Source organism: Lithobates pipiens, unplaced genomic scaffold, assembly GCF_037356315.1.
Source record: "Lithobates pipiens isolate NorthernLeopardFrog02 unplaced genomic scaffold, aLitPip1_a1.2 Scaffold_18, whole genome shotgun sequence".
Classification (NCBI taxonomy): domain Eukaryota; kingdom Metazoa; phylum Chordata; class Amphibia; order Anura; family Ranidae; genus Lithobates; species Lithobates pipiens.
Window position 1 is genome coordinate 272509117 of NW_027507758.1, and position 26439 is coordinate 272535555.

At 41.1% G+C, this 26439-nt stretch overlaps 1 protein-coding gene across 50 annotated transcripts in view; it reads left to right on the forward strand.

Moving 5' to 3' along the window:
• The window catches only part of TRDN (triadin), a 1056665-nt gene that overhangs the window by 50087 nt on the left and 980139 nt on the right, over positions 1-26439 (forward strand). For all 50 annotated transcript variants that reach the window (XM_077486957.1, XM_077486959.1, XM_077486986.1 and 47 more), the window contains exon 2: positions 12943-13152. In XM_077486957.1, coding sequence (XP_077343083.1) covers positions 12943-13152 — 210 coding nt within the window. The remainder of the gene's footprint in view (positions 1-12942; positions 13153-26439) is intronic.

Below are 26439 nucleotides of genomic sequence, written 5' to 3' on the forward strand. Positions count from 1 at the left end.
AGCAATAACTCCAAGGCCAATAATAAATAACACGTTACCTCCTCTGATTCCGCAACATGTCTGATTGACGAACGGCCGTTCAGAAATGAACTGAAAAGCAAGAAATGAAAAGCACAAACTGAAAAGTATGAAATGGACAGCGCAAACTTAAAGGATGAATTGAAAAATGCGAACTGAAAAGCATTAAATCAAAAGCACAAAAGGAAAAGCGCAAATCAACACTCATCAAACATCTACTAACATGAAATTAGCAGAAGTAGCCCAAAGAGTGGTGCTAAAGAGCTGAAAAACCACGCAGAACGTCAGTATATCCGTGTTTGTTGGTCGACAATTCCTTGCCGTTTGTTTGCAAGACAAAATCCAGGCACACGCCTTCAGACAAAAGTCTGAGGTTTTGTCTGCGGAAAATCTGATCGTGTTTATGAGGCTTTAGGCTCCATGCACACAGGGCTTAAAAAAAGTCTGTCCTCCTGGGAGTAAAAACGCTCATTAACTTCCCTAGCGGTGATCCCGAGTCTGGCTCAGGTTGGGATTTTAGTTCTACGAGCGGTAACCCCGAGCCAGACTCGGGATCGCATTGCTGGATACAGGGAGGACACAGGGAGAGTTACTTACCTTGGCCCCTGGATCCAGTGATGTCCTCTGTGCTGTGTGATTGAGCTGTCCTCCGCTCGATTCACACAGTGCCCGAATGCCACCGAGCTCAGTTCCCTGCAACGTTGCGGCGCACATGAGCGGAGATCGGCGCCAAATTCAAAAAATTAAAAACACACAAAACACACACAGTACTCTAATCTTACAGATTACAGTACTGTATATAAAATTTACACACCCCCTTTGTCCCTAGTGGTCTGTGCAGTGCCCTGCATGCACTTTTATATTATAAATACAGTTTTTTCTGCCTGGAATTTGGAGATTGTCCATAGCAACCAGAAAGTGTCCCTTTTTCAGTGTTTTAGGATTTGATTACATTATTGAATAATTTTTATTATAATTTATTATATTATAAACGTTATCATACCTGGGATGTCTGCTAGACTCTGGTTTGAACAGATTTAAGAGAGTTATTCCTAAGAATTACAGGACTACAATATAAAACACCAAATTTCCATGAAAAATAATTGTACCGCTTTTAGCACCTAAAACCAGAACTAATCATACCACCAGGGAGGTTAAGAGCATTTTTTTGTACAGGGTTTAGAGGAGTTTACATTTTTTTCTGCCAGTAAGCTCCAATCAGAAATATGAATCAGAAGGGTTTCTTTTTTCCCTTTTTTAAGAAAAGACAAAATAGAAATGTGTGAATCCTGTGGTCGTGTAGCTGATTTGTATCTACTTGGCTAAAATTAATTCCTGTGCGCACCCCACTTGTTGTGCATATTATAAATTATACATTTTTGGTATGATAATGCATAATATTTCTAAAATACTGTATGTCATATTGGCATATTCTGTGAAGAAACACATTTTTTCCCAAAACTATGTACTGCCATCAGAAAGAGGTTATTATCCCCTATTCATTCTAACAGCAGAAAAGATACTAGCTAATCTGTGAACTTTTACTTAGGTCTTCAATATACAGCTACACAAAGTAGAATGCTGTGTTCAAAAAGAACTGCCTCAAACACAACCTAATATTTGATAAATATAACCCACCATCTGACTTTTGTCCCATGGAATGTCAACTTCTCAAAGCAGTTACAGTCTTCAAGCTGCTGGTTTTAAAAATAGGTTTTATTTTTTCTTGAAACATACAGAAATGTCTTGGCCATATTCTTTCATCTCCAGTTTGTTTGTATATATATATATATATATATATATATATATATATATATATATATATATATATATATATATATGTACACAGTTGTGCTCATAAGTCATACGTTTACATACCCTGGCAGAATTTATGGTTTCTTGACCATTTTTCAGAGAATATAAATGATAACACAAAAACATCTCTCACTCGTGGTTAGTGTTTGGCTGGAGCCATTTATTATCAATCAACTGCGTTTACTCTTTTTAAATCATAATGATAACAGAAACTACCCAAATTACCCTCATCAAAAGTTTACATACCCTGGTGATTTTGGCCTGATAACATGCACACAAGTTGACACAAAGGGGTTTGAATGGCTATTAAAGGTAACCATCCTCACCTGTGATCTGTTTGCTTGTAATTAGTGTGTGTGTGTGTATAAAAGATCAATGAGTTTCTGGACACCTGACAGACCCTTGCATCTTTTATCCACTGATTCACTGAAGTTTCTGGATTCTGAGTCATGGGGAAAGCAAAATAATTGTCAAAGAATCTCTCGGAAAAGGTAGTTGAACTGTATAAAACAGGAAAGGGATATAAAAAGATATCTAAGGAATTGAGAATGCCAATCAGCATTGTTCAAACTCTACTCAAGAAGTGAAAAATGTTCTGTTGAAACCAAACCACGGTCAGGCAGACCAACTAAAATTTCAGCCACAACTGGCAAGATAATTTTTCAGGACTCTCTGAAAACATGTGGTGTGGCTGTTTCAAGATGCATAATAAGGAGGCACTTGAATAAAGATGGGCTGTATGGTTGAGTCGCCAGAAGAAAGCCATTACTGCGCAAATGCCACAAAGTATCCCACTTACAATAACAACACAGAGTCAAGCCTCAAACCTTCTAGCACAAAGTTTTTTGGAGTGCTAAGGCCAAATTTGAGATTTTTGGCCACAACCATAAACTCTACATTTGGAAAGGAGTCAACAAGGCCTATGATGAATGGTACACCATTCCTACTGTGAAAAATGGAGGTGGATTGCTGATGTTTTGGGGATGTGTGAGCTACAAAGTCACAGGAAATTTGGTCAAAATTGATGGCAAGATGAATGCATTATGTTATCAAAAAATACTGGAGGAACATTTGCATTCATCAGCCAGGAAGCTGCGCATGGGACATGGGCCTTGTGTTTTGATTTATTGTCATGTTGGAATGTCCAAGTCAACCATAGGGTTTACAGAAAATGGTCCCAAAAAAGAGAAAATATCCAGTGAGCGGGAGTTGTGTGGATGAAAATGCCTTGATGATGTCATAGGAGAATAGGCAGAGATGATAGAAAGACAACAGTAACTGAAATAACCACTTGTTACAACCAAGGTATGCAGAATACCATCTCTGAACCCTAAAGCAGCAGAAGACCACACCGGGTGCCACTCCTTTCAGATAAGAACAAGAAACTAAGGCTACAATTCACACAGGATCACCAAAAAATGGCCAATAGAAGATTGGGAACACATTGCCTGGTCTGATGTGTATTGATATCAGCTGGGACATTCAGATAGTAAGGTCAGAATTTGGCATAAACAACATGAAATCATGGATCCATTCTGCCTTGTATCAACAGTTCAGTCTGATAGTGGAGGTATAATGGCATGGGGGATATTTTCTTGGCACACTTTGGGCCCCTTAGTACCAATTGAGCATCATTTAAATGCCATGGCCTACCTGACTATTATTGCTGACCATGTCCATCCCTTTATGAGTACAGTGTACCCGTCTTCTGATGGTCACTTCCATCAGGATAATGCACCGTGTCACAAAGCTCAAATCATCTCAGACTGGCTTCTTGAACATGACAATGTGGTCACTGTACTTCAATGGCCTCCACAGTCACCAGATCTCAATCCAATAGAGCACCTTTGGAATGTTGGGGCACAGGAGACTTGCATCATGCATGTGCAGCCGTCGAATCTGCATTCTCTATACTCTCTCTCTCTCCCTCTCTCTATCCCTGTATATGAGTCTCTATATGAGCAGGCAAATCTAGTGGTCAAAGAAACCAGTTTAGTGGGAGGGCTGAAACTGGGGCAGCTTTTTCCTAACAAAGAATAAATAGAGATGTGCAATAAAATAGCTGGGAGGTGGAAATATGTTTGTGTTATTTGTTATGCTAAGCAACCCATGCATGGGGTGACCACATTGAGCAGAATTTATCAAAACTGGAGTAGCTAGAATCTTGGAGCAGCTGTGTTTTGCAACCAATCAGATTCAATCTTTTATTTTCAAAGCTTAAAGTGCTACAAAACCCAGGACCTTGCATTCACTATATTTGGTCTCCCACAGTACACAAAACATGGAAATTCAATTGTTTTAGTAAATATAAACGGATAAATACCCTTCTCATCAGCATTTACAGCAGTCTTGTGACTTCTATCACTGTACAGCCAAGCACTGGTTAAAGCTTGTAGGAGGAGTTTTCTGACTGTCCTATGAGACTGCAAGAGCCCTGATCTGTCTGGACAGTGCTGCTTGACACTGTGCTGATCACATGCACACTACCAAAAAAAAAAAAACCTCTCTAGTAGAGCTGCATGATAAATCATTAAAGAATCAAGATCGCGATTCAACACCCTCATGATCTTAAAACAGCATTTCCTCGATTCAGTGCAGAGCCATTCTCTGCTCACTGCAGGCAGCCTGCTAACTTTATCACAACATCGCTTAGGCAGAGATAAAGAGAAACATTGTAGCATTCACTTATTTTAGATCAAAGGGATGCACGTCGATCTGTAAACAAGGTCAGTTTAACCACTTAGAAAAAAAAACTTTTTTCTGACACTTGTTGCTTACAAGTTAAAATCATTTTTTTTTCCTGTTTGCATTTTTTTGCTAGAAAACTACTTAGAACCCTCAGACATTATATATATATGTATATATATATATATATATATATATATATATATATATATATATATATATATATATATATATATATATATATAGCAGAGACCCTAGAGAATAAAATGGCAGTTGTTGCAATATTTTGTGTCACACTGTATTTGTGCAGCTATCTTTCAAAATGCAATAAAAAAATACACTTTAATGAATTTCCAAAAAATTTAAAGAGTAAAGTTAGCCCAATTTTTTTGTATAATGTGAAAGATGATGTTACGCCACGAGAATTGTGATCTTTATTCTAAGCAAAAAAATCATTATTTTAGCCAGGATTGTGCAGCTCTACTCACTAGCATACACACCAAACTGAACATGTGCAGCCTGACTCCATAGGCTCTCTGTTATCAGGAAATGATCAGGGGAAAGTGGAAGGAAGGGAGGATCTGTGCATACAGGATCAAACAGCCTTTTAAAACAATACAGAGGATTAACCACTTAGGTTCCACAGTGAATATAACAAGCATGCTTTACTGCATATACACACTGATTTTACTGATGTGGGCTTAGTAGCACTTTAACTAAAAAAACTGAAATAGAAGCCGATTGGTTGCCATGCACAACTGTTTCAAATTCAGTTTGCTGCAGTTTTCATATATCCCCTTATTTTGAGTGGATAGAAATGGATAGAATCCTTGAAAAACTCTCCATTTGAAGGCAACCCAACTCAAAAATGTGTGTGTATATATATATATATATATATATATATATATATATATATATATATATACTGAGCAAAATGATAAATGCAACACTTTTGTGTTTAACCCCATTTATCATGAGCTGAACTTAAATATCTATGACTTTTTCTATGTACACAAAAGGCATTTTTCTCTCAAACATTGTTCACAAATCTGTCAAAATCTGTGTTAGTGAGGACTTCTCCTTTGCCGAGATAATCTATCCACCTCAAAGGTGTGGCATATCAAGATGCTGATTAGACAGCATGATAATTGCAGAAGTGTGCCTTAGGCCGGCCACAATAAAATGCCACTCTGTTGCCCTTGAATTGAATGTTCATTTCTCTACCATAAGCCAAAAGCATTTCAGGGAATTTGGCAGTACATCCAATCGGCCTTACAACACAACAGACCACGTGTAACCACACCAGCCCAGGATCTCCACATCCAGCATCTTCACCTCCAAGATCGTCTGAGACCAACCACCCAGACAGCTGCTGCAAAAATCAGTTTGCATAACCGAAGAATTTCTGCACAAACTGTCAGAAACTGTCTTCTTGGATGAATCCCGGTTTTCACTGTACAGGGCAGATGGCAGACAGCGTGTATGGTGTTGTGCGGGTGAGCAGTTTGCTAATGTCAACATTCTGGATCGAGTGGCTCATGATGGCTGTGGGGTTGATAATGCACGACCCCATGTGGCAAGGATCTGTACACAATTCCTGGAAGCTGAAAACATCCCCGTTCTTGCATGGCCAGCATACCCACCAGACATGTCACCCATTGAACAAGTTTCGGATGCTCTGGATTGGCGTATACAACAGTGTGTTCCAGTTCCTGCCAGCAACTTCACACAGCCATTGAAGAGGAATGGACCAACATTCCACAGGCCACAATCAACAATGATCAACTCAATGCAAAGGAGATGTGCTGCACTGCGTGAGGCAAATGGTGGTCACGCCAGATACTGACTGTTTTTTGGAAACCCCCCCTCCCAATACAGTAAAACTGCATGTGTGTGTGTGTGTGTGACTGAGAAAATATATCTTGGATTACTTAAAAACTTAAAAATGGGACTGTAATATTTATCCACAATATCTCTCAGGATATATGTAAATACTATTCTTGGTTTGTTTTATTCTGAATTCAACATTTTAGTTGAGGGAGCTGATCACATTGGCCTCTGTACAATGTAGGAGACAGGCCAACTCCTGTTGGAGCTCCTGGTATTGTGAGAAGGTGTCCTGTGTTTATACTTATGATAATGTATAATCTACGGTGTGAAGCTTGGTGACAAGTCTGACCTGTAGTGAAATCCTGATTAATCAGAACAATGCTCAGGAGGGCACATCGGCTGCTTTAAGGGATTCGTTAATTAGCTCATGTTAATTAGGTTTCTGGTTACAATTGTATTGTTAGAGTAATATGAGCAGGAGGGGAGTCCTCTTCTACTGTATATAAGACTCGTATTTTGGTTGTAAGGTTCTAATAAACAGTCCCTGTTCAGCAACTAAACAAGTATCTTCTTGTTTTGTGCTTGTGAGAGGTTGGGATATCTATATTCAGACTGGCAGGATGTGGTGTATGATGAAAGCACAAATATATATATATATATATATATATATATATATATATATATATATATATATACAGTATCTCACAAAATTTAGTACACCACTCACATTTTTGTAAATATTCTATTATATTTTTCATGTGACAGCACTGAAGAAATGTGACTTTGTTACAATGTAAAGTAGTGAGCGTACAGCTTGTATAAAAGTGTAAATTTGCTGTTCCCTCAAAATAACGCAACACACAGGTCTAAACCACTGGCAACAAAAGGGAGTACACCCCTAAATGAAAATGTCCAAATTGGGCCCAAAGTGTCAATATTTTGTGTGTCCACCATTATTTTCCCAGCACTGCCTTAACCCTCTTGGGCATGGAGTTCACTAGAGCTTCACAGGTTGCCACTGGAGTCCTCTTTCACTCCTCCATTACAACATTACAGAGTCCTCTTTCACTCATCCATGACGACATCACAGAGTCCTCTTTCACTCCTCCATGATGACATCACAGAGCTGGTGGATGTTGGAGACCTTGCGCTTCTCCACTTTTCATTTGAGGATGCCCCACAGATGCTAAATAGGGTTTAGGTCTAGAAACATGCTTGGCAAGTCCATCACCTTTACCCTCAGCTTCTTTAGCAAGGCAGTGGTCATCTTGTAGGTGTGTTTGGGGTCATTATTATGTTGGAATACTGCCCTGTGACCTAGTCTCCAAAGGGAGGGGATCATGCTCTGCTTCATGTCACAGTAGATGTTGGCATTTATGGCATTCATGGTTCCCTCAATGAACTGTAGCTCCCAGGTGCTGCAGCACTCATGCAGCCCAAGTCCCTGACACTCGCACCATCTTGCTTGACTGTAGGCACTTGTCTTTTTACTCCTCACCTGTTTGCTGCGACACACGCTTAACATCATCTGACCAAATGTGTTTTATCTTGGTCTCATCAGACCACAGGACATGGTTTCAGTCCTTAGTCTGTTTGTCTTCAGCAAACTGTTTGTGGGCTTTCTTGTGCATCATCTTTAGAAGAGGCTTTCTTCTGGGACAACAGCCATGCAGACCAATTTGATGCAGTGTGCTGCGTATGGTCTGAGCACTGACAGACAGACCCTCCCACCCCTTCAACCTCTGCAGCAATGCTGGCAGCACTCATAGATCTATTTCCCAAAGACAACCTCTGAATATGATGCTGAGCAGGTGCACTTCTTGGTTGACCATAGCGAGGCCTGTTCTGTGTGGAACCTGTCCTGTTACACCACTGTATGGTCTTGGTCACCATGCTGCAGCTCAGTTTCAGATTCTTTCCAATCTTCTTATAGCCTAGGCAATCTTTATTTAGAGCAACTATTCTTTTTTTTTCAGACCCTCAGAGAGTTATTTGCCATGGCGTGTCATGTTGAACTTACAGTGAACAGTATGAGAGAGTGAGAGCGATAACACCAAATTTAACACACCTGCTCCCCATTTACACCCAAGACCTTGTAAGACTAATGGGTCACATGACACTGGGTAGGGAAAATGGTTAATTGGGCCCAATTGGACATTTTCACGTAAGTGTGTACTCACTTTTATGCCAGAAGTTTAAGTTTAATGGCTGTATGTTGAGTTATTTTGAGAGGACAGCAAATCTGCACAGTTATTCAAACTATACACTCACTACTTTACATTGAAGCAAAGTTTAATTTCTCCAGTGTTGTCACATGAAAAGATATAATAAAATATTTACAAAAATGTGAGGGGTGTACTCACTTTTGTGAAATACTGTATAAACATACACACATATACAGTATCGTAATTTGCAGCCTTGCATTGCAGCCTTGTCAGTGTCATTTGCAGCCTTGCATTGCAGCCTTGTCAGTGTAATTTGCTGCCGTGCATTGCAACCTTGTCAGTGTCATTTGTAGCCTTGCATTGAAGCCTTGTCAATGTAATTTACAGCCATGCATTGCAGCCTTGTCAGTGTCATTTGCAGCCTTGCATTGCAGCCTTGTCAGTGTCATTTGCAGATTTGCATTGCAACCTTGCCATTTAAAAATGAAGCAGCCGAGATACAGAGCGGATGTCCTGTGTATCTCGGTGGCGCTCAGTAGCTCTCTGCCTTTTTCGGAGGCTTTCAGACATTCTCGGCTGCTCTTGGCTTTTCTCAGCGGCTTTGGCCATTCCCAGCTGCTTTCGGCCGCACTCGGCCAATCTTGACGGCTTTCGGCAGCTCTAGGCGGCTTTTGTCGGCTCACGCATGACTGCGAGAGTGGCGAAAAATGCCAAGAGCAGCCGAAAGTCGCTGAGAATGGCCGAGAGGCTCACAATCGGCGCAGGATCAGCGTATAACATGCACCCACGATTTCCCCCTGTTTTTAAGGGGAAAAAATGTGTGTTATACGCTGATAAATATGGTATATATATATATGTTTGGGTGTATTTTAGGTTTCTTCCTATGTAAAGTTTTTCAAGAGTTCATGGACAGTGTTTAGACTTCTAATGATTGGAGAGGTGGGCCCAACATAGGAGCAGTAAGCTACAGGCAACCTTTAGTTGGTACTTCTTTTTGCAATTTAAGAAATATTGTCCAACTCCATTCACAGTTGAAATACACATATTCTTGTGGCATGTATGTAACATGCCTGTCCTTCTTTTAACAATGAGATTGGGAATCATTGTTTCAGTGAAGGTTACCCATTAAATAATGTTGTTACGTTATGGATATATGCTCACCTTTATTCTACCATTTAAAAGTAGCTAAGGATTGATTGCTATTAGGTGCTGCATTCATTTATTCATGTATCTGTATTTTAATTTTTGACATAAGAAAATAAGCCACTTACTTTAGCCAATAAAATATTGTCAGTGACCTGAATTTTTTTTATCGCAAAGAATTGATTTCTTTGAGCAATGGTCATTAATTACTAAGAAAGCATGACATCTTAAATAATTCTGTAGTCTTTATTTATTTATTTTTACTAACGAATGACTCGACATTTACAGGAGGTGGAAAAATATTAATAAGGGTCATACTAGCAATATTAGTAAAAGACATTTAATTTTGATTTCCTATAGTACATGTCATAACTTGTTACCATGGTTTATCATTAGACAATAAGCCATCACCTCTTTTTCTTGACAGTAATTAGGTACAGTTTCACTATGTGATGTGCTATATGTTGTACAAGATATAAACACTTAATTGTAATGGTGATCTGCCTTATGTCAATAAAATTATGGTACGTGTATGATGTATTATAGAAGAAACTGTGATTTGTTGTTCTCTCTGGTGGAATAAATACACATCTTTCATAGATTCATATTGATTTATTTAAATTTGATGGTGCTAAATGTATATTCTCCTCTCAGGGGTGGGCTGAGCAGAGCACATATGAGAAGGGACACATGGCAGGGTGGGCTAAAAAGCAGAAGAGTTAAAAATGGATGAGGAATGGTTTAAGGATATGATGTAGGCAGCAGGAAAGAGATGGGCCTAGATTAAGAAAATCTTAAGGAGGAACAGACAGCATAGTGAGTAATTTGGACCACCACCCACCCTCTTGGTAGATGTAGGTTAATGAATATGATTAGATGAGCATGGGTTTTGGGAATTGAGGTATGGAAATAGAATTTATTTCAGGCACTTACCGTATATAGCGCTGTCAGTTTATGCAGTGTTTTAAATATACATTTGTACATTCGCATCAGTCCCTACCCTCAAGGAGCTTCCAACCTAAGGTTCCTAACTCACATTCATACATTCTAGGGTTAATTTTTTTAGACAGGATCCAATTAGCCTACCAGCATATCTTTAGAGGGTGGGAGGAAACCGGAGTACTTGGAGGAAACCCACTGGGAAAACATGCAAACTCCAGGCAGATGGTGTCATGGTTGGGATTTGAACCAGCGACCCTTTTTGCTGCTAGGTGAAAGTGCTAACCACTACTAGGGATGGGCGAACGTTTCAGCCAGAGCATAAGTTCGGCTGAAATTTGGTTGTTCAGATGTTCTGCAGAACACTGAGCAATATACAGTGTTCAAGGCAAATTTGAAAGCCACCAGAACACTGTTGAAGTCTATGGGACAATAACATGAAAAATCAAAAGTGTTAATTTTAAAGGCTCATATGCAAGTTATTATCATATAAAGTGTTTGGGGACCTAGGTCCTGTCCATTTGCATTGCCCCAATTGCATTGTTTATGGTGTTTAAAGTGTTTGGTTTTGATGTTCAATATCACTCCACTCTCTTAGCCCTACCTGAGTAATGACATGTTATTACCTGTGCCACTAGTCCTGATTATTAAAACTCAATTTAAACATTTTATGACATACATAATTTGTACAGGATCCATTTTGTAGTTTCACATTCAAAAAAATTACTTTTGCATTCGATTCTGCTGATGTGAATTTTTAAAACTGCCAAACAAATGTTGGTTCACTGCAAGATGGCAACTTAAAGACATTTCAAGAAAGAAAAAGTACAGTTTTTAAAATAAAGACATTTCTAGAAAGAAACAGTACAGTTATGAAAATGCGTTTCATGTTTATAGCAGATGTAGTCCACTTATCATAACAACTAAGGCAGAATGTATTTTACATCTATCAGGATACAGGTATTTCCCTTCATAAAATCTCTATACAATCTGTGGCAGTATTTTCTGACTTTGGAGTCTCCTCATAAAAACGTTGCCGCATTTTCTTTATCATTTGGGTAGGAATGTCATATTGACTAATACACTTCAAATCAGAAATGCAAATCCAGCATGCAGTATTTGTCATAGTATTTTACCAAGTCAGAAGCTAATACAGAGCCAAATTACAGACAAAACATTATATCATTTTGCATAACTGTGTAGAAAGGTTAGAATCTTTTTCAAGTTTTGGAATTATTTCCAACAGGGAGACAGAAATACACTGAATTCATTTTAGGTAAAAGAAGATCTGAGAATGTTTTTATTACTGTGTCTTCTTGTCCTGGTGACAACCACGCACAACATTTCTTGTGTGGGTGCTAAAGAAGAAGCCTCTCCTCAATGGAGCCACAAGGAAAAACAAAAGCTGATACATGTTAACTGTTCCCCTTTCTATTCAAAACAAACAAAGGCTGGATTTGATTTTAAAGTAGAACTACATGTATTTTTTTTCAATTTCAGATATAGAATAGGAGGCTTATAACCCCTGTCATTTTTTTTTCTCTTCACTTCCTATCTCATAGCCAAAATCTAAAGTAAGAGAAAATCCCTCTAAAGTGACTCCCTGTTGTCTAAAGGGTCATCAGAACTAGTGTCCCCATTGGAAGATTTTCCCTCCATTCCCGGGGGTGACCCAAAATTTGGGATTTTATTTTATTTTCACTTTCAGTAATAACAGTAAATAGGACAAAAAGGGGCACAGACAGCAATGAAAACCTCATCTCCACTCTATCCAAAACTATAAAAAAAAAGTTTTGCCTGGAATTATGCTTTAACATGACATCCTACGGAATATAATTTCCCAAAAAGGGAAATACTTTATTGACTCTATATGTTCACACAGAAAGAAAAATGGTTTTAAAGGAAGAAAATATAAGTTTTAAGTAGTTAAACATCCTTTCCATATAAAAAAAATTCAAATGATCCATAAATGTATGATATTAATGTTTATGAATTAAACATTTGTATGTGAAAATGATCATGCACTTATAAAAGGCAGATAACATATGGCTTAGCATACTGACCTTTCTGTCTTTAAAAGAGAATCTATGCTTTCTGTAGCTAGCAATACCTGTCTGGTGTATCTACACTGCATAAACTGCATTCAGTAGTGTAATAGAATTTTTTTTTTTCCAAGAATGGTAGTAAAAAAATGTTGTGCTAAGAATGGAAGTAAAAATAATGTTGTGCTGTTTCATGTTTTCTTGAAAAATGTGTACTAATTTTTAGGTACTGATTTTTCATAGAGAATATTGTACATTGTCCAGGTCACATTCTGTGCTGCTAACACTGTTGATTTGTTGTATAGGTCGTACTTCCACCACCACTACCACAGTTTTAGATGGCAAGAATGGATCCATTCACAAACCGCCAATCAAGTTGACAAAATCAGTTTCTCAGGACCTCAAGACAACATTCAGCTCCCCAGCAGCATGGCTTCTTGTTGTTGCCCTTATTGTGACGTGGTCAGCAGTGGCCATTGTAATTTTTGATTTAGTGGACTACAAAAGTTTTTCAGGTAGGAATGGGTTTTTCTGTTATTCTAATGTAGTATTAAACATTAACTTTGCCCTACAATAAGTGTATGCCATTCAGCTTTGCACAGCATTATTTTCTTTATATATTACCTAGTATTCTCCTTTTTAGTATTGTCTTGTAATGGGTAATATTCAACTTTTTGTATGTAATGACATATTACTTATAAGGTCATAATGGAAGATGAAAGCAACCCCACTATTTAAAGCATTTTTTTCTGTTCTTTTTTTACCTACACAACCAAGCTTGGCTAAAAGGAATAGTGTATTGATTTTAGAAACAACCAGTCAATATTGGGAGTATACAAGAATCTAAATAGTCAGTCAAGAAACTGTAATACTTTTTTAAAGGTTTACCTTTAATAGGGGATTTACAGTGTATATACATTTTTTTAACTTTTCCTAATTCATCTCAGGCTGGGTTCACACTGAGGAATGGAGCCGCTCACAGCAGGGGCCTGGTGCATCTCCATTCACTGTTTAAGGTCTAATTTCAACCCCAATTTTTGGCTGAATGTGGACCTGAAATGGACCAAAAGATGCACAGGACTCCTGTTCAATTTGCTCTGCAGCCACTTCAGAGATGTGAGAACCGGCTCCATAGAGAACAGGTCACAATCTCCTGACATGTGAATTTGATGCTGGCAAACCCTCATCCAATGCGCAATAGTGTGAACCCAGCCAAGGATGCAAAATCGAGTAGATTCCTCTGTGGGACTTTTAGAGGCAGAAATTCGTTGACAAATAAGTATAGTGAAAAAATATTGATATTTTATTAGAAAAGATTAAAAATGAATTAATGACTTATAGGAAAGTCACAATAGGATACATATATCTATTATACAAAATCCAATATCGAGAAACATATATGTGTATGTATACAGACAACCACTTAAGACTGGCCAGTAGTGGACTGGGTCAGATGATGCCTGGCACCTTATGAGGTTTGTAGCAATTACACCTCTTCTTTAGGGGATAGTGGTTCATTTGTTGTCTATAAATTAGTAAAGAGCAAAAAAAGACATAATAAGCAATTATCATACAAAATATATGAATAAGCATTACAATTTGGGCATATAATAGAACAACAACATGAGATCTAACCATGTTTCTCGAGATGTCAACAGGAATGCAACCGGTTAAAAGAAACAGGGAGAAGTATTCCTCTGCCCCAGATCAGCTGGAATGGAAAAGCCAGGTAGGTCAGGTATGATGGACCCAAACCAAAAAAGTGTAGTATAGACTGTTGGCGGGTTTGCCCGGCTTACAGTATGGTCAAACCCCCCTCTTATTTTGATTGGCCCATCATACCTGACCTCCCTGGCTTTTACATCCTGGCTTATCTGGGGCAGCTGAATACTTCTCCCTGTTTCTTTTAACCGGATGCATTCCGGTTAACATCTCAAGAAACATGGTTAGAGCTCATGTTGTTATTCTATTATATGTTCAAATTGTAATGCTTATTCATATATTTTATATGATAATTGCTTATTATGTATTTTTTTGCACTTTACCAATTTTTAGACAACCAATGAACCACTATGCCTTGAAGAAGAGGTGTAATCGCTACAAACCTTGAAATGTGTCGAACATTGACTGACTCAGTTCACTGCTGGCCAGTCTTAAGTGGTTGTCTGTATACATAAACATATATGTTTCTCGATATTGGATTTTGTATAATAGATATATGCATCCTATTGGGACTTTCCTATAATTCATGAATTCATTTTTAATCTTTAATAAAATATCAATATTTTTTTTTCATTATGGTTATTTGTCAAGGAATTTCTACCTCTAAAAGTCCCACAGAGGAATCTGCTTGATTTTGTATTCAATTTTCAGGGATGTGGGCAGCAATTTCTTTTTCAAAGATTGATGGTACTATTACGATTTGTTCCAGCCTAAAGGATGACTCTTGAATTTGGAAACAGAAAAGAGAGTCCGGCATTTTTTATCCATCCATGTCATCTGCCTGGACTCATGCGGATAATACAGATGGGTTTATTTACTAAAGTTGAAGAGTGCAGCATCAGACTCATTTCTTTATAGAAACCAATCAGCTTCTAACCTCAGCTTGTTCAATTAACCACTTCAGCCCCGGAAGATTAGGCTGCTCAATGACCAGAGCACTTTTTACAATTTGGCCCTGCGCTTCTTTAACTGGTAATTGCGCGGTCATGCAATGTTGTACCCAATCAAAATCTACGTTATTTTTTTTTCCACAAATAGAGCTTTCTTTTGATGGTATTTTATTGCTTCTGCGATTTAAATTTTTTGTGATATAAACGGAAAAAGCCGACTCACTGCATTTGCATTGGGAAGGTGTGCCATAGCCCCATCTGGAAACAGAAGGGCTGTGATGATCTCTTTCTGGCATTTAAGGAAGGATCCAGTCTGTCCTGAAGCTTTGTATAGCACAAAAGTGTTCAGCAGAGCCAATTGAAATAAATATAAAGACACTTTTTTGTACCAGCGTCTAGCTTTACGGGCAGTTAGGTACGGAGCCAACAACTGGTCGTTGAGGTCCACCACTCCCAGTCACCGTAGAAATTTGGACTGTCGTAACTGAGTGGAGGGAGGACAGAATGAAAACATTCTGTGAATCCCTCCACTTCACTGCTAACAAATTATTACACTTCAAGCAGGCTCTCTCTCCCCATCTAAGTCGGTATTCTACAAGCCGTTGAAGGAAGCCAAAGAGATTAGATCGCACAGTGCCACATGTGCCAATTCCATAATCAAAAAGGTGACTAAAAAGTGGCATGCTCGTGTAATAATTATCTATGTACAAGTGGTAACCCTTTCCGAATAAGGGTAACACCAAGTCCCACACAATCTTACCAGCGCTCCCTATGTAGTCTTGGCAGTTCTCCGGCTCTACGTGACTATCTTTTCCCTCGTAAACTATATATTATATGTATAGCCTGTTGCCCTGTCACAGAGCTTATACATCTTGACCTCATATCTAGCATGCTTGCTGAGATGATATTGTTTGATAGACAAGCAGCCAGCAAACTTAATCAGGGACTCATCAATGCAGGCAGCTTGATTGTGAGTAAACAAAGCTGCAAACTGTTGGTTGAAGTGATTTACGAGGGGCCAAATTTTGTGGAGCAGATCAAATCCAGGGTCACCCCGAGGACAACAGACTTCATTATCACTGAAGTGCATGAACCGCAAGATCCACTTGTATCATGTCCTGGTCATTGAGGCAGAGAACACGTGTTGAATTGGGTGTCAGTGGACCAATATGACTGCAACTCACTCTTTTAGTTATGCGCATGAGGAGGGATAGGCCCAGGAAGGTCTTAAATTCGGAGACTGTCACAGGTCTCCAATCTCTGGCAAGGGTCAACTGGGAATTAGCAGCTATGAATTGACCAGCATCCACAATATATCTATAGAGATCTTCTGTGAAAAACAGCAAATAAAAATCAAGTGACATGGTATCAACTGTTTCCACCTGAATTCCAGGTTGGCCAGTGAATGGGGGAAGTACAGGTGCTGCAGAAGTGGTGGACTCCCAATTAGGATTGGTGAATGCAGCAGGAAGGCCACTATGGGCTCGACTGCCTGTGTTTGTCTTCTTCTTGGTGGCAGCGGGACACTACTCATGCTAGCCACCTCGCCAGCTTGAACTGCACTTATGGGGCTCGCCATGTCACTGAGTGTTACTGCAGTGCTGGATGTACGACCCGGATGTACTAGGCCGCTGCTGCTTGCCAGTTCACCAGAAGGATGAGCGGCACTAGTACTGGCTCTCTGCTCCATACGAGAGCCCAGAGGTTCTTGCACCTCATTGACAGCAGAAGAACTGGGTCGGGTACGCCTGACCTTGGCAGGGACCACAACTTCATTATCAGAGCTATCTGTCAGGGTGCCGCTGCTGTCTACCAGTTCATATTCTGAGCCTTAATCTGACAGATGAGTGACTTCCGCCTCACTATCTGTCATGCTCAGAAACATGTAGGCCTCTTCACTACTGTACCTTTGATTTGCCATTTTGGTCTCTAAATTTACTGGTACAATAGTCAGACTCATAGGAAAAAAACTCCTGACTGTCAGTGACTGCTTCAAATGCTACAAAAAAAGGGATCAGGCCTGATTCTGCGAACGCTGTAGTTATGTGTTTTGTAAGTGACAGTGATCAAGTGATACTGCACTTGGGTGGGCTGGGCTGGGCAGAGGGGCTAAACACAGGTGCTAGCAGTTACCTGGGCTGATCCCACTAACACTGCGTTTTTGGGAACCCTAAACTGCTGGGGATGCTAGTATAGATCTGATCAGATCAGATATTGATCCGTTCAGACACTGTACTACTAAGGGAGGTGTATGGTGCGTGCGTAGGTGATATTGCTACTGGCACTAATCTGCTGCTGCCTGGGGTGACGCAGACCCTATCTAACACCATAACCTAACTAATATCACCCACCAGGTGATCAGGGGGTTAAACCTTTATTTAGCTAAAATACATCAGTGCCCTGACACTATAAAAATATACTAGCGTACCAGCATCACCCGTGACACGTATACAGTGATCCCTGGTGACAGGGGGTGAGAAAAGTGTTAAACCTTTATTGGGTGGTTTGGGGGGTCCTTAGATCTATTTGGGCCTACAATAAGTACACTAACGCTGATTTTTGTCACTAATGACACCAGTACAGTGATCAAAAACAGGAAGTGAAGGGGTTAACTGGTGGGTGATCAGGGAATGACTGGGGGTTGGCAAGTGTACCTATGTGAACTGGTGTCAGTGTAGTGCTGGTGCACTTACTCTGAGATGTCTTCTTTTCTTTCTCTGGAACGAAAATACTTCCATGAAGAGAGATGCCATCACTTCCCCTGCTGTGTTTACACTCACACATGCAGGGGAAGAATCACATTTGCCAGGAGCCCAGGCCAGATACCATTGGCATGGGCCTGGGGATTGATCGGTTCTGGATTGAATCCGATTACCGCAGCTGCCGAGGGGGCATGTGTGTGCCCCCCGGGCAGCCGTGTGCACGGCATATTGCTATAACGCTTTGCGCAGTCAGGCCAACCTGTCGCAGTATAACTGCAGTGGCTGATCTGGAACTAGTTAAGCTTTGGCTGATTGGTTTTCCTGCAGAAGTGATCCTGATTTTACACTCTCCAGCTTTAGTAAATGAACCCCAGAGTGTTTTCCAGCTCTATAACCATAGCATTGTCAAATGCACAACTCTGAGAGTGATTACCTCCCTCAACCATGGGGCTCTGATATATGATACAGTCTCACTGTATGTGTTTTCAGAATTCAGCAACTGTCAGAATTCAGCAATTGCAGTTCCCATATTTTTTTATCCTGACAGGTTTTCTATATATTCCTTATCATGTTGACTAATAAGACATAAACATTACAAACATTTTTTAAATTGAATTTTAATAAGTTAAATATAAAATTTTACTATGACTTAATTTGTTTGGCACTTGCAAGGAAAACCGCAGTTTCTAGCGAGTTTAAAACCCCACTCCTGTTGGGTGGGTAGAGTAAATAAAAAAGAGATCACAATACACACAGCTGCTACTGAATAACTCAAAGGGGGGTGCAGACCTTTCTTTTCTACTAACAAAAAGTGGTTGTCTAATTGTTAGGCTCCATGCACACCGAAGCTCATAAACGTCCGTTTTTGGGAATTCGGACATATTTTTTGACAGCCCATAAACTCCCCTCTATGTTATCCTATGTGTCCATGCACACATGGACGTTTGTGGATGTTTATCAGCAGTGGAGTTTATGACTACATTGTACCCATCTTCAAGATAATGCACCATGTCACAAAGCACAAATCATCTCAAATTGGTTTCTTGAACATAACAATGAGGTCACTCTACTCCAATGGCCTCCAAAGTTACCAGATCTCTATCCAATAGAGTACCTTTGGGATGTTTTGGAACAGGAGATTCGCATCATGGATGTGTAGCCGACAAATCTGTAGCAACTGTGGGTTATCATGTCAATAAGGACCAAAAACTCTGAGGAATGTTTCCAACACCCTGTTGAATCTATGCCACAAATAATTAAGGCTGTTATGAATGCAAAAGTGGTCCTGCAAAGTGTACTTAATAAAGTGGACAGTGAGTGTGTGAATATATATATATATATATATATATATATATATATATATATATATATATATATATATATATATATATATATATATATATATATTGTGACAGTACAGTTCCCTGTCCTAGTAATTGTCGCCCAGGGTTCTCAAATAGGCAGGTTGAGGGGCTCTAGGGGTATTTAGTGTGGAGGAATCTGTTTTATCAGTTTCCTCCAAAGTTTGTAAAATCCACTTGGGGACCTGGAGCCTGGAGACCCCATAGCGTAATGGGCGGGATGGAATCTCCAATCCTGGGACCGGGTTTTGGAAACAGCCAGGAGTCTGGCTTGTTCATTGAGCAGGTGGATCCTGGGCTTATAGCAGAGTCAGGATTAAGGTTCTGGGCTCCACCCAGAGAGACAGGAAATCTCCAGGAGTCCAGAGAGTGCAGGTGTGCACTAGTGGAAGCCAGAGACCCAAGTCTGAGGATCAGAGCAGTGAGGGGCTGCTTTCTAGATAGTTGCTGTGTGTGTTGAAGCTGTGTGTGTTGAAGCTGTGTGCATCTAAGGAGACAGATGAGAGCCTGAAGTGGAAGGCCTGAGCAGTAAGGAAGCTGAAAAGAGGTACATTAGTTGTACGGGAACCCTGTTATATGGCCAAGAGGGCTGAAGTGTAAAGCCTAGGTGGCAGTACTGCTGAAGAGAGCCAGGTGGCTTGGCATTTTTCATGTATTGTTTTTGGGAGAAGAACCCCTGTGTGGGCAACCATGAACTTTATTTTGTTCCTTTTAATAAAAGTGGGCTACCATGCCCTTAAACCAAAGTTCCTATTTGCTGTGAACTTGCTGAAAAGGCATCTGCTACGAGAGCTAATGGCCCCCCATGTTACAATATATAGAGATATAGATATAGATAGATTAAGTTCGACTCGAAGATCAGGTGTTCGCCTGTTGACCGAATAGCGAACAATTTGGGGTGTTCGCTGCAAATTCGAAAGCCTCAGAACACCCTTTAACTAGTTGCTGACCGCCGGCCGTCAAATGACGGCCAGGCGGCGCACCTATTGCGGCGGGAGGCCGTCATATGACGGCCTCCCGTTTAAACAGGAATGCGCGCGATCGTGCGCGCGCATCCCTGTTTCTTCGGTGGCGGCGTGTCACGGAGGCACCACTCGCCACCGAAGGGGGTGAACAGCCATTCGTTATGGCTGTTTACCACGTGATCGGCCGTGATGAAGTCACGGCCGATCACAGATGGTCACACCCCGAACGTGCACGGCGCATGCGCGCGATCGCGTGCACGTCGGTGGCGGCGTGTTCCCCGGGAACACTGCTCGTCACCGACGCTGGTAAACAGCCATTGGCCGGCTGTTTACCCACGTGATCGGCTGTGATCCTTTCACAGCCGATCACAAAAATGTAAACAAACTGCGGTAACGGGATGTTACCGGGTTCTCCTCCTCACACACCGATCGTGTGTGAGGAGGAGATTGCGGTAACATCTCGTTACCGCATACAGTGTACACCAATCATAGTGATTGCCCCCCCCCAATAAAGAGGACCTGTCACCACCCCTCATAGTACCTGTCAATCACAGTCCATCAGAGTACCTGTCACAGTCCATCAGCGTATTTGAGTACCTGTCACAGCACATCAGAGTACCTGTCAGCCCATCAGAGTACCAGAGTACCTGTCACAGTTCATCAGAGTACCCGAGTACCTGTCACAGCCCATCAGAGTACCCGAGTACCTGTCACAGCCCATCAGAGTACCCGAGTACCTGTCACAGCCCATCAGAGTACCCGAGTACCTGTCACGGCACATCAGAGTACCCGAGTACCTGTCACGGCACATCAGAGTACCCGAGTACCTGTCACGGCACATCAGAGTACCCGAGTACCTGTCACGGCACATCAGGGTACCCGAGTACCTGTCACGGCCCATCAGGGTACCCGAGTACCTGTCACGGCCCATCAGGGTACCCGAGTACCTGTCACAGTCCATTAGAGTACCGAGTACCTGTCACAGTCCATTAGAGTACCCGAGTACCTGTCACAGTCCATTAGAGTACCGAGTACCTGTCACAGTCCATCAGTGTACCCGAGTACCTGTCACAGCCCATCTGAGTACCCGAGTACCTGTTCCAGTCCATCTGTGTACCAGAGTACGTGTCACAGTCCATCTGAGTACCCGAGTACCTGTCACAGTCCATATGAGTACCTGTCACCGCCCTTCAGAGTACCCAAATACCAGTCACCAAACCATCAAAGTACCTGTCACCAGGCCATCAGAGTACCCAAATACCTGTCACCAGGCCATCAGAGTACCCGAGTACCTGTCACCAGGCCATCAGAGTACCCGAGTACCTGTCACCAGGCCATCAGAGTACCCGAGTACCTGTCACCAGGCCATCAGAGTACCCGAGTACCTGCCACCAGGCCATCAGAGTACCCGAGTACCTGCCACCAGGCCATCAGAGTACCCGAGTACCTGCCACCAGGCCATCAGAGTACCCGAGAACCTGCCACCAGGCCATCAGAGTACCCGAGTACCTGCCACCAGACCATCAGAGTACCCGAGTACCTGTCACCAGGCCATCAGAGTACCCGAGTACCTATCTCCAGCCCATGTCTCATAGAATATACGTTGGGGTGTTTGCTTTCCAAAATGGGGTCATTTTGTGAGTAATTTCACTGTCCTGGTGGTCCAGGACCTTCAAAAGTGTGATGGGTAGGAATGAAATGAGATGTGTCATTTATGCTCCTAGAACGCCTGAACGTACTACTTCAATGTTCGGCCTCTCTATGTGGCCAGGCTGTGTAAAAGTCCTACACATGTGGTATCGCCATAGGAGGAGTAGCAGAATGTATTTTGGGGTGTAATTTTTGCTATATACATGCTATGTGTTAGAAATATCTTATAAATTGACAATTTTGTGTAAAAAAAAATGCGTTTTAATTTTTTTCCACATATTCCAAAAACTTCTGGAAAAAAATGAACCGTTCAAAAGACTCATTATGCCTCACAGATTATACGTTGGGGTGTTTGCTTTCCAAAATGGGGTAATTTTATGGGAAATTCCATTGTCCTGGTACTCCAGGGCCTTCAAAAGTGTAATAGGTGATTGAGAAATGAGATGCGTAATTTTTGCTCGTAGAACGTCTGAAGGTACTACATCAATGTTAGTGCTCTGTATGTGGCCAGGCTGTGTAAAAGCCCTACACATGTGGTATCACCGTACTCGGGAAGAGTAGCAGAATGTATTTTGGGGTGTAATTTGTTGTATGCATATGCTGTGTGTGAGAAATAACCTGATAATATGACAATTTAGTAAAAAAAAATAAAAAAAAAATAAAAAATCTTCATTTTGCAAAGAATTGTGGGAAAAAATGACAACTTAAAAAAACTCACCATGCTACTTACTTAATACCTTGGGATGTCTACTTTGTAAAAAGGGGTCATTTGGGGGGTATTTGTACTTTCCTGACTTGTTAGTGTCTCAAGAAATGAGGTACACCTGATGTACTGAAGGCCTGATCAGAAGTGATCAATTTTCAGTGATTGGCACCATAGTTTGTAGACTCTATAACTTTCACAAAGACCAAATAATATATACTTATGTGGGTTATTTTTACCAAAGATATGTAGCAGTATAAATTTTGGCCAAAATTTATGAAGAAAAATTACTAATTAGCAAAAATTTATGACAGAAACTAAGAAAAAGGCATTTTTTTCACAAAATTTACGTTTTATTTTATTTATAGCACAAAAAATAAAAAACCCACTAGTGATTAAATACCACTAAAAGAAAGCTCTATTTGTGTGGAAAAAAGGACGCAAGTTTCATATGGATACAGTGTAGGATGACTGAGTAATTGTCATTCAAACTGCGAGAGCGCTGAAAGCTGAAAATTGGTCTGGTCAGGAAGGGGGTGTAACTGCACTGTATTGAGGTGGTTAAAAGTCTATGGGAGAAATCATAATTGCTAATTTTAAAGACTTATGTGCATGGTATTGTCATAAAAAGTGTTTGGGGACCTGGGTCTTGCCCCAGGGGACATGTATCAATGCAAAAAAAAGTTTTAAAAAACTGACGTTTTTTCGGGAGCAGTGATTTTAATAATGCTTAAAGTTAAACAACAGTGAAATATTCCTTTAAATTTCATATCTGGGTGGTGTCTATAGATTGCCTGTAAAGTGGCACATGTTTCTCGTGTTTAGAACAGTCCAATTGTTGGTCTCGGCAATACAGATAAAAGTCATTGAAAAAAACAGCATGGGATTCCTCCACAGTCAATTACAATGGTATGAATATTAAGGGGAACCCTGAATCAAAACGTAAAAAATTAATTGGGTGGGGGTCCCCCCAAATTCCATACCAGGCCCTTCAGGTCTGGTATGGATATTAAGGAGAACCCTGTGCCAAAATTGAAAAAAAAATGGCGTGGAGACCCCCCTCAAAATCCATACCAGACCCTTATCTGAGTACGCAACCTGGCAGGCCGCAGGAAAAGAGGGGGGAGAGAGAGCGCTCCCCCTTCCTGAACCATACCAGGCCACATGCCCTCAACATGAGGAAGGTGCTTTGCGGTACCCCCAAAACACCTTGTCCACATGTTGATGGGGACAAGGGCCTCATCCCCAAAACTCTTGCCCGATGGTTGTGGGGGTTGCGGGTGGGGGCTTATCAGAATCTGGAAGCCCCCTTTAACAAGGGGACACCCAGACCCAGGCCTCCCCCCTGTGTGAAATAGTAACAGGGTACAAATGTACCCCTACCATTGCACAAAAAAAGTGTGAAAGTGGTAAAAAAACACAAAACATGGCTTGGGACATGTCCTTTATTAAAATATATAAAAATAAGTGTCCCATGAAGTCCATTCTTCTTCTTATTATTCTCTCGATCCGACGGACCGAAAAAAAAAGCCGTCCAACCTGCATGGGAGACACCCCCGTATGACGTGTCTTCACTTTGACAGCTCTTTTAAACTGAGAGCAGGGCCACACAATGATGTTGCTGGGTGACCTGGGTGACTGGGTGACCCCGCCCACCTCTGACACATGGGAACATCCCACCCATTTACATAAACAGACGGCTTTTTTTTTTTTTTCTTCAGTCCATCAGAGCAAGAGAAGAAGATGAATGGACTTCATGGGACTCTTTAATTTTTTTTATTTTTTAATAATGTCTTTTTGTGTGTGTGTTTTTATTTTTTTTGCCATGTTCATACTTTTTTTGTGAAATGGTAGGGGTACATTTGTACCCCATTACCATTTCACACAGGGGGGGCTGGGATCTGGGGGTCCCCTTGTTAAAGAGTTCTTCCATATTCCGATAAGCCCCCCGCTCACAGACCCCCACAACCACTGGGGTTTTGGGGACGAGGCCCTTGTCCCCATCAACATAGAGACAAGGTGTTTTAGGGGGTACCCCAAAGCACCATCCCCATGTTGAGGGCATGTGGCCTGGTACGGTTCAGGAGGGGGGCCGTTCTCTCATCCCCCTGTTTTCCTGTGGCCTGCCAGATTGCATGCTCGGATAAGGGTCTGGTATGTATTTTTGGGGGGACCCTACGCCATTTTTTAAACTTTTTTTGCATTGATACATGTCCCCTGGGGCAGGACCCAGGTCCCCAAACACTTTTTATGACAATAACTTGCATATAAGCCTTTAAAATGAGCACTTTTGATTATTCATGTTCGTTCCCCATAGACTTTAACGTTGTTCTTGTGTTCGAACAAATTTTTTTGCCTGTTCGCATGTTCTGGTGCGAACCGAACGGGGGGGGGGGGGGTGTTTGCCTCATCCCTACTGGGGATGGTCCAGCAGGGGCTTGATCCTATGCAGGATTATCCAACACCCCTTCCATCTCCAACAGCCTCTTTCCTAAGGCATGTGCCTTATCTGCAGCTGCTGTAGAAGAGGGAGAAGAAAATGTCCCTAATCATTCTTATGCCCAACATCTTAATGCCTGATTTTCAACTCCTACAATTACACCTTTCCATGAGTTTATGGCTTGTGCTACATCACAGTGCCCAGCTCGCCACAAGCATGTGGAATGCAATGAGGCAACAAGAGGAATCTGAGGAGAATGAGGCCTAGAGTGCTGGCAGTGAGGAGAAAGACTAAGAATGACTTCAATGGGGCTGTTTCACCCTTCCCTAACCCCAGAATTTGTACATAGGTAGGGTGCGATTGGAAAACACTCTGAGTGATCTACTGAAGGCAATTTGTGACAAAGGATTACAAGATTACGCAAGGATTACAAGATCTGGGTCAGCAAAGAGAGGGACCATTATTGGATAGTCATCCTATTAGATCCACACAATACAAGGGTGAAATGGCAGATCTATTGCCACCATCCCAGAGGGGGCCCAAAATGCAGAACCTTGATGAAGTGTAACCTAAGAAACTCTTTGGAGACTTCTTGATGCTGACAAGGATGTCCTCTGAAGTCCAATGTGCCTCTAATTCTCTGATCCCTGAGAGTGTTATTTCTTTCAAATCAAAGCGGCCAGGCCCAGCTGCAGGAAGCACTCATAAACAACTCCTGAACTACATAATTCTTGACAACATAAGGGCTGATGTGGACAGTAGGGAGGATTCATGGACAATTGGGTGTCATGGCTGGACCACCCGCAAGAGCATGCACAGTATGCTCTGGAACTTTTACATTGCCCCACACAACACAACCCCCTTCCTCTAGTTCAGGGCCTTGGCAGTGTGATATTAAAATTTTTTCACCCACCATCACTACAATTTTTTTTTTTTTTTTTTAAATGTGCTTCTTCATAAGGTGTCCCTGCCCAGGTCAAGCAAATGCATGGGCAGGTTTGGCAAGTCTGTAACTTGAATGCTTGCAAACATTCCAAGGACATCAAGGATGTACAACTGTCTGGAGGCTGCCCAATATGCACTTAAGGTACTAGCCTGCCCTGCTGCACTTGTCAAGTCAGGAAGGGCCTTCAGCACACCAAGGGGAGTGCAGGGTTTGTAATTCAAAAGCTGACATTTATTAAAAATGTTTTACAAGGATCACAGAGGAGTACCAAAAACCTACTATTACTGATAAATTCAATGCATTTATACATTTATTTTCCATATGTTTATTTTAGAAAAACATTTTGTGGGTATCCTGGGATATGACAGGAGGTTGGGTGTGCAGTGTTTTGGGTGCATAGTGTTTCAATTTTTTTTTTTTTTT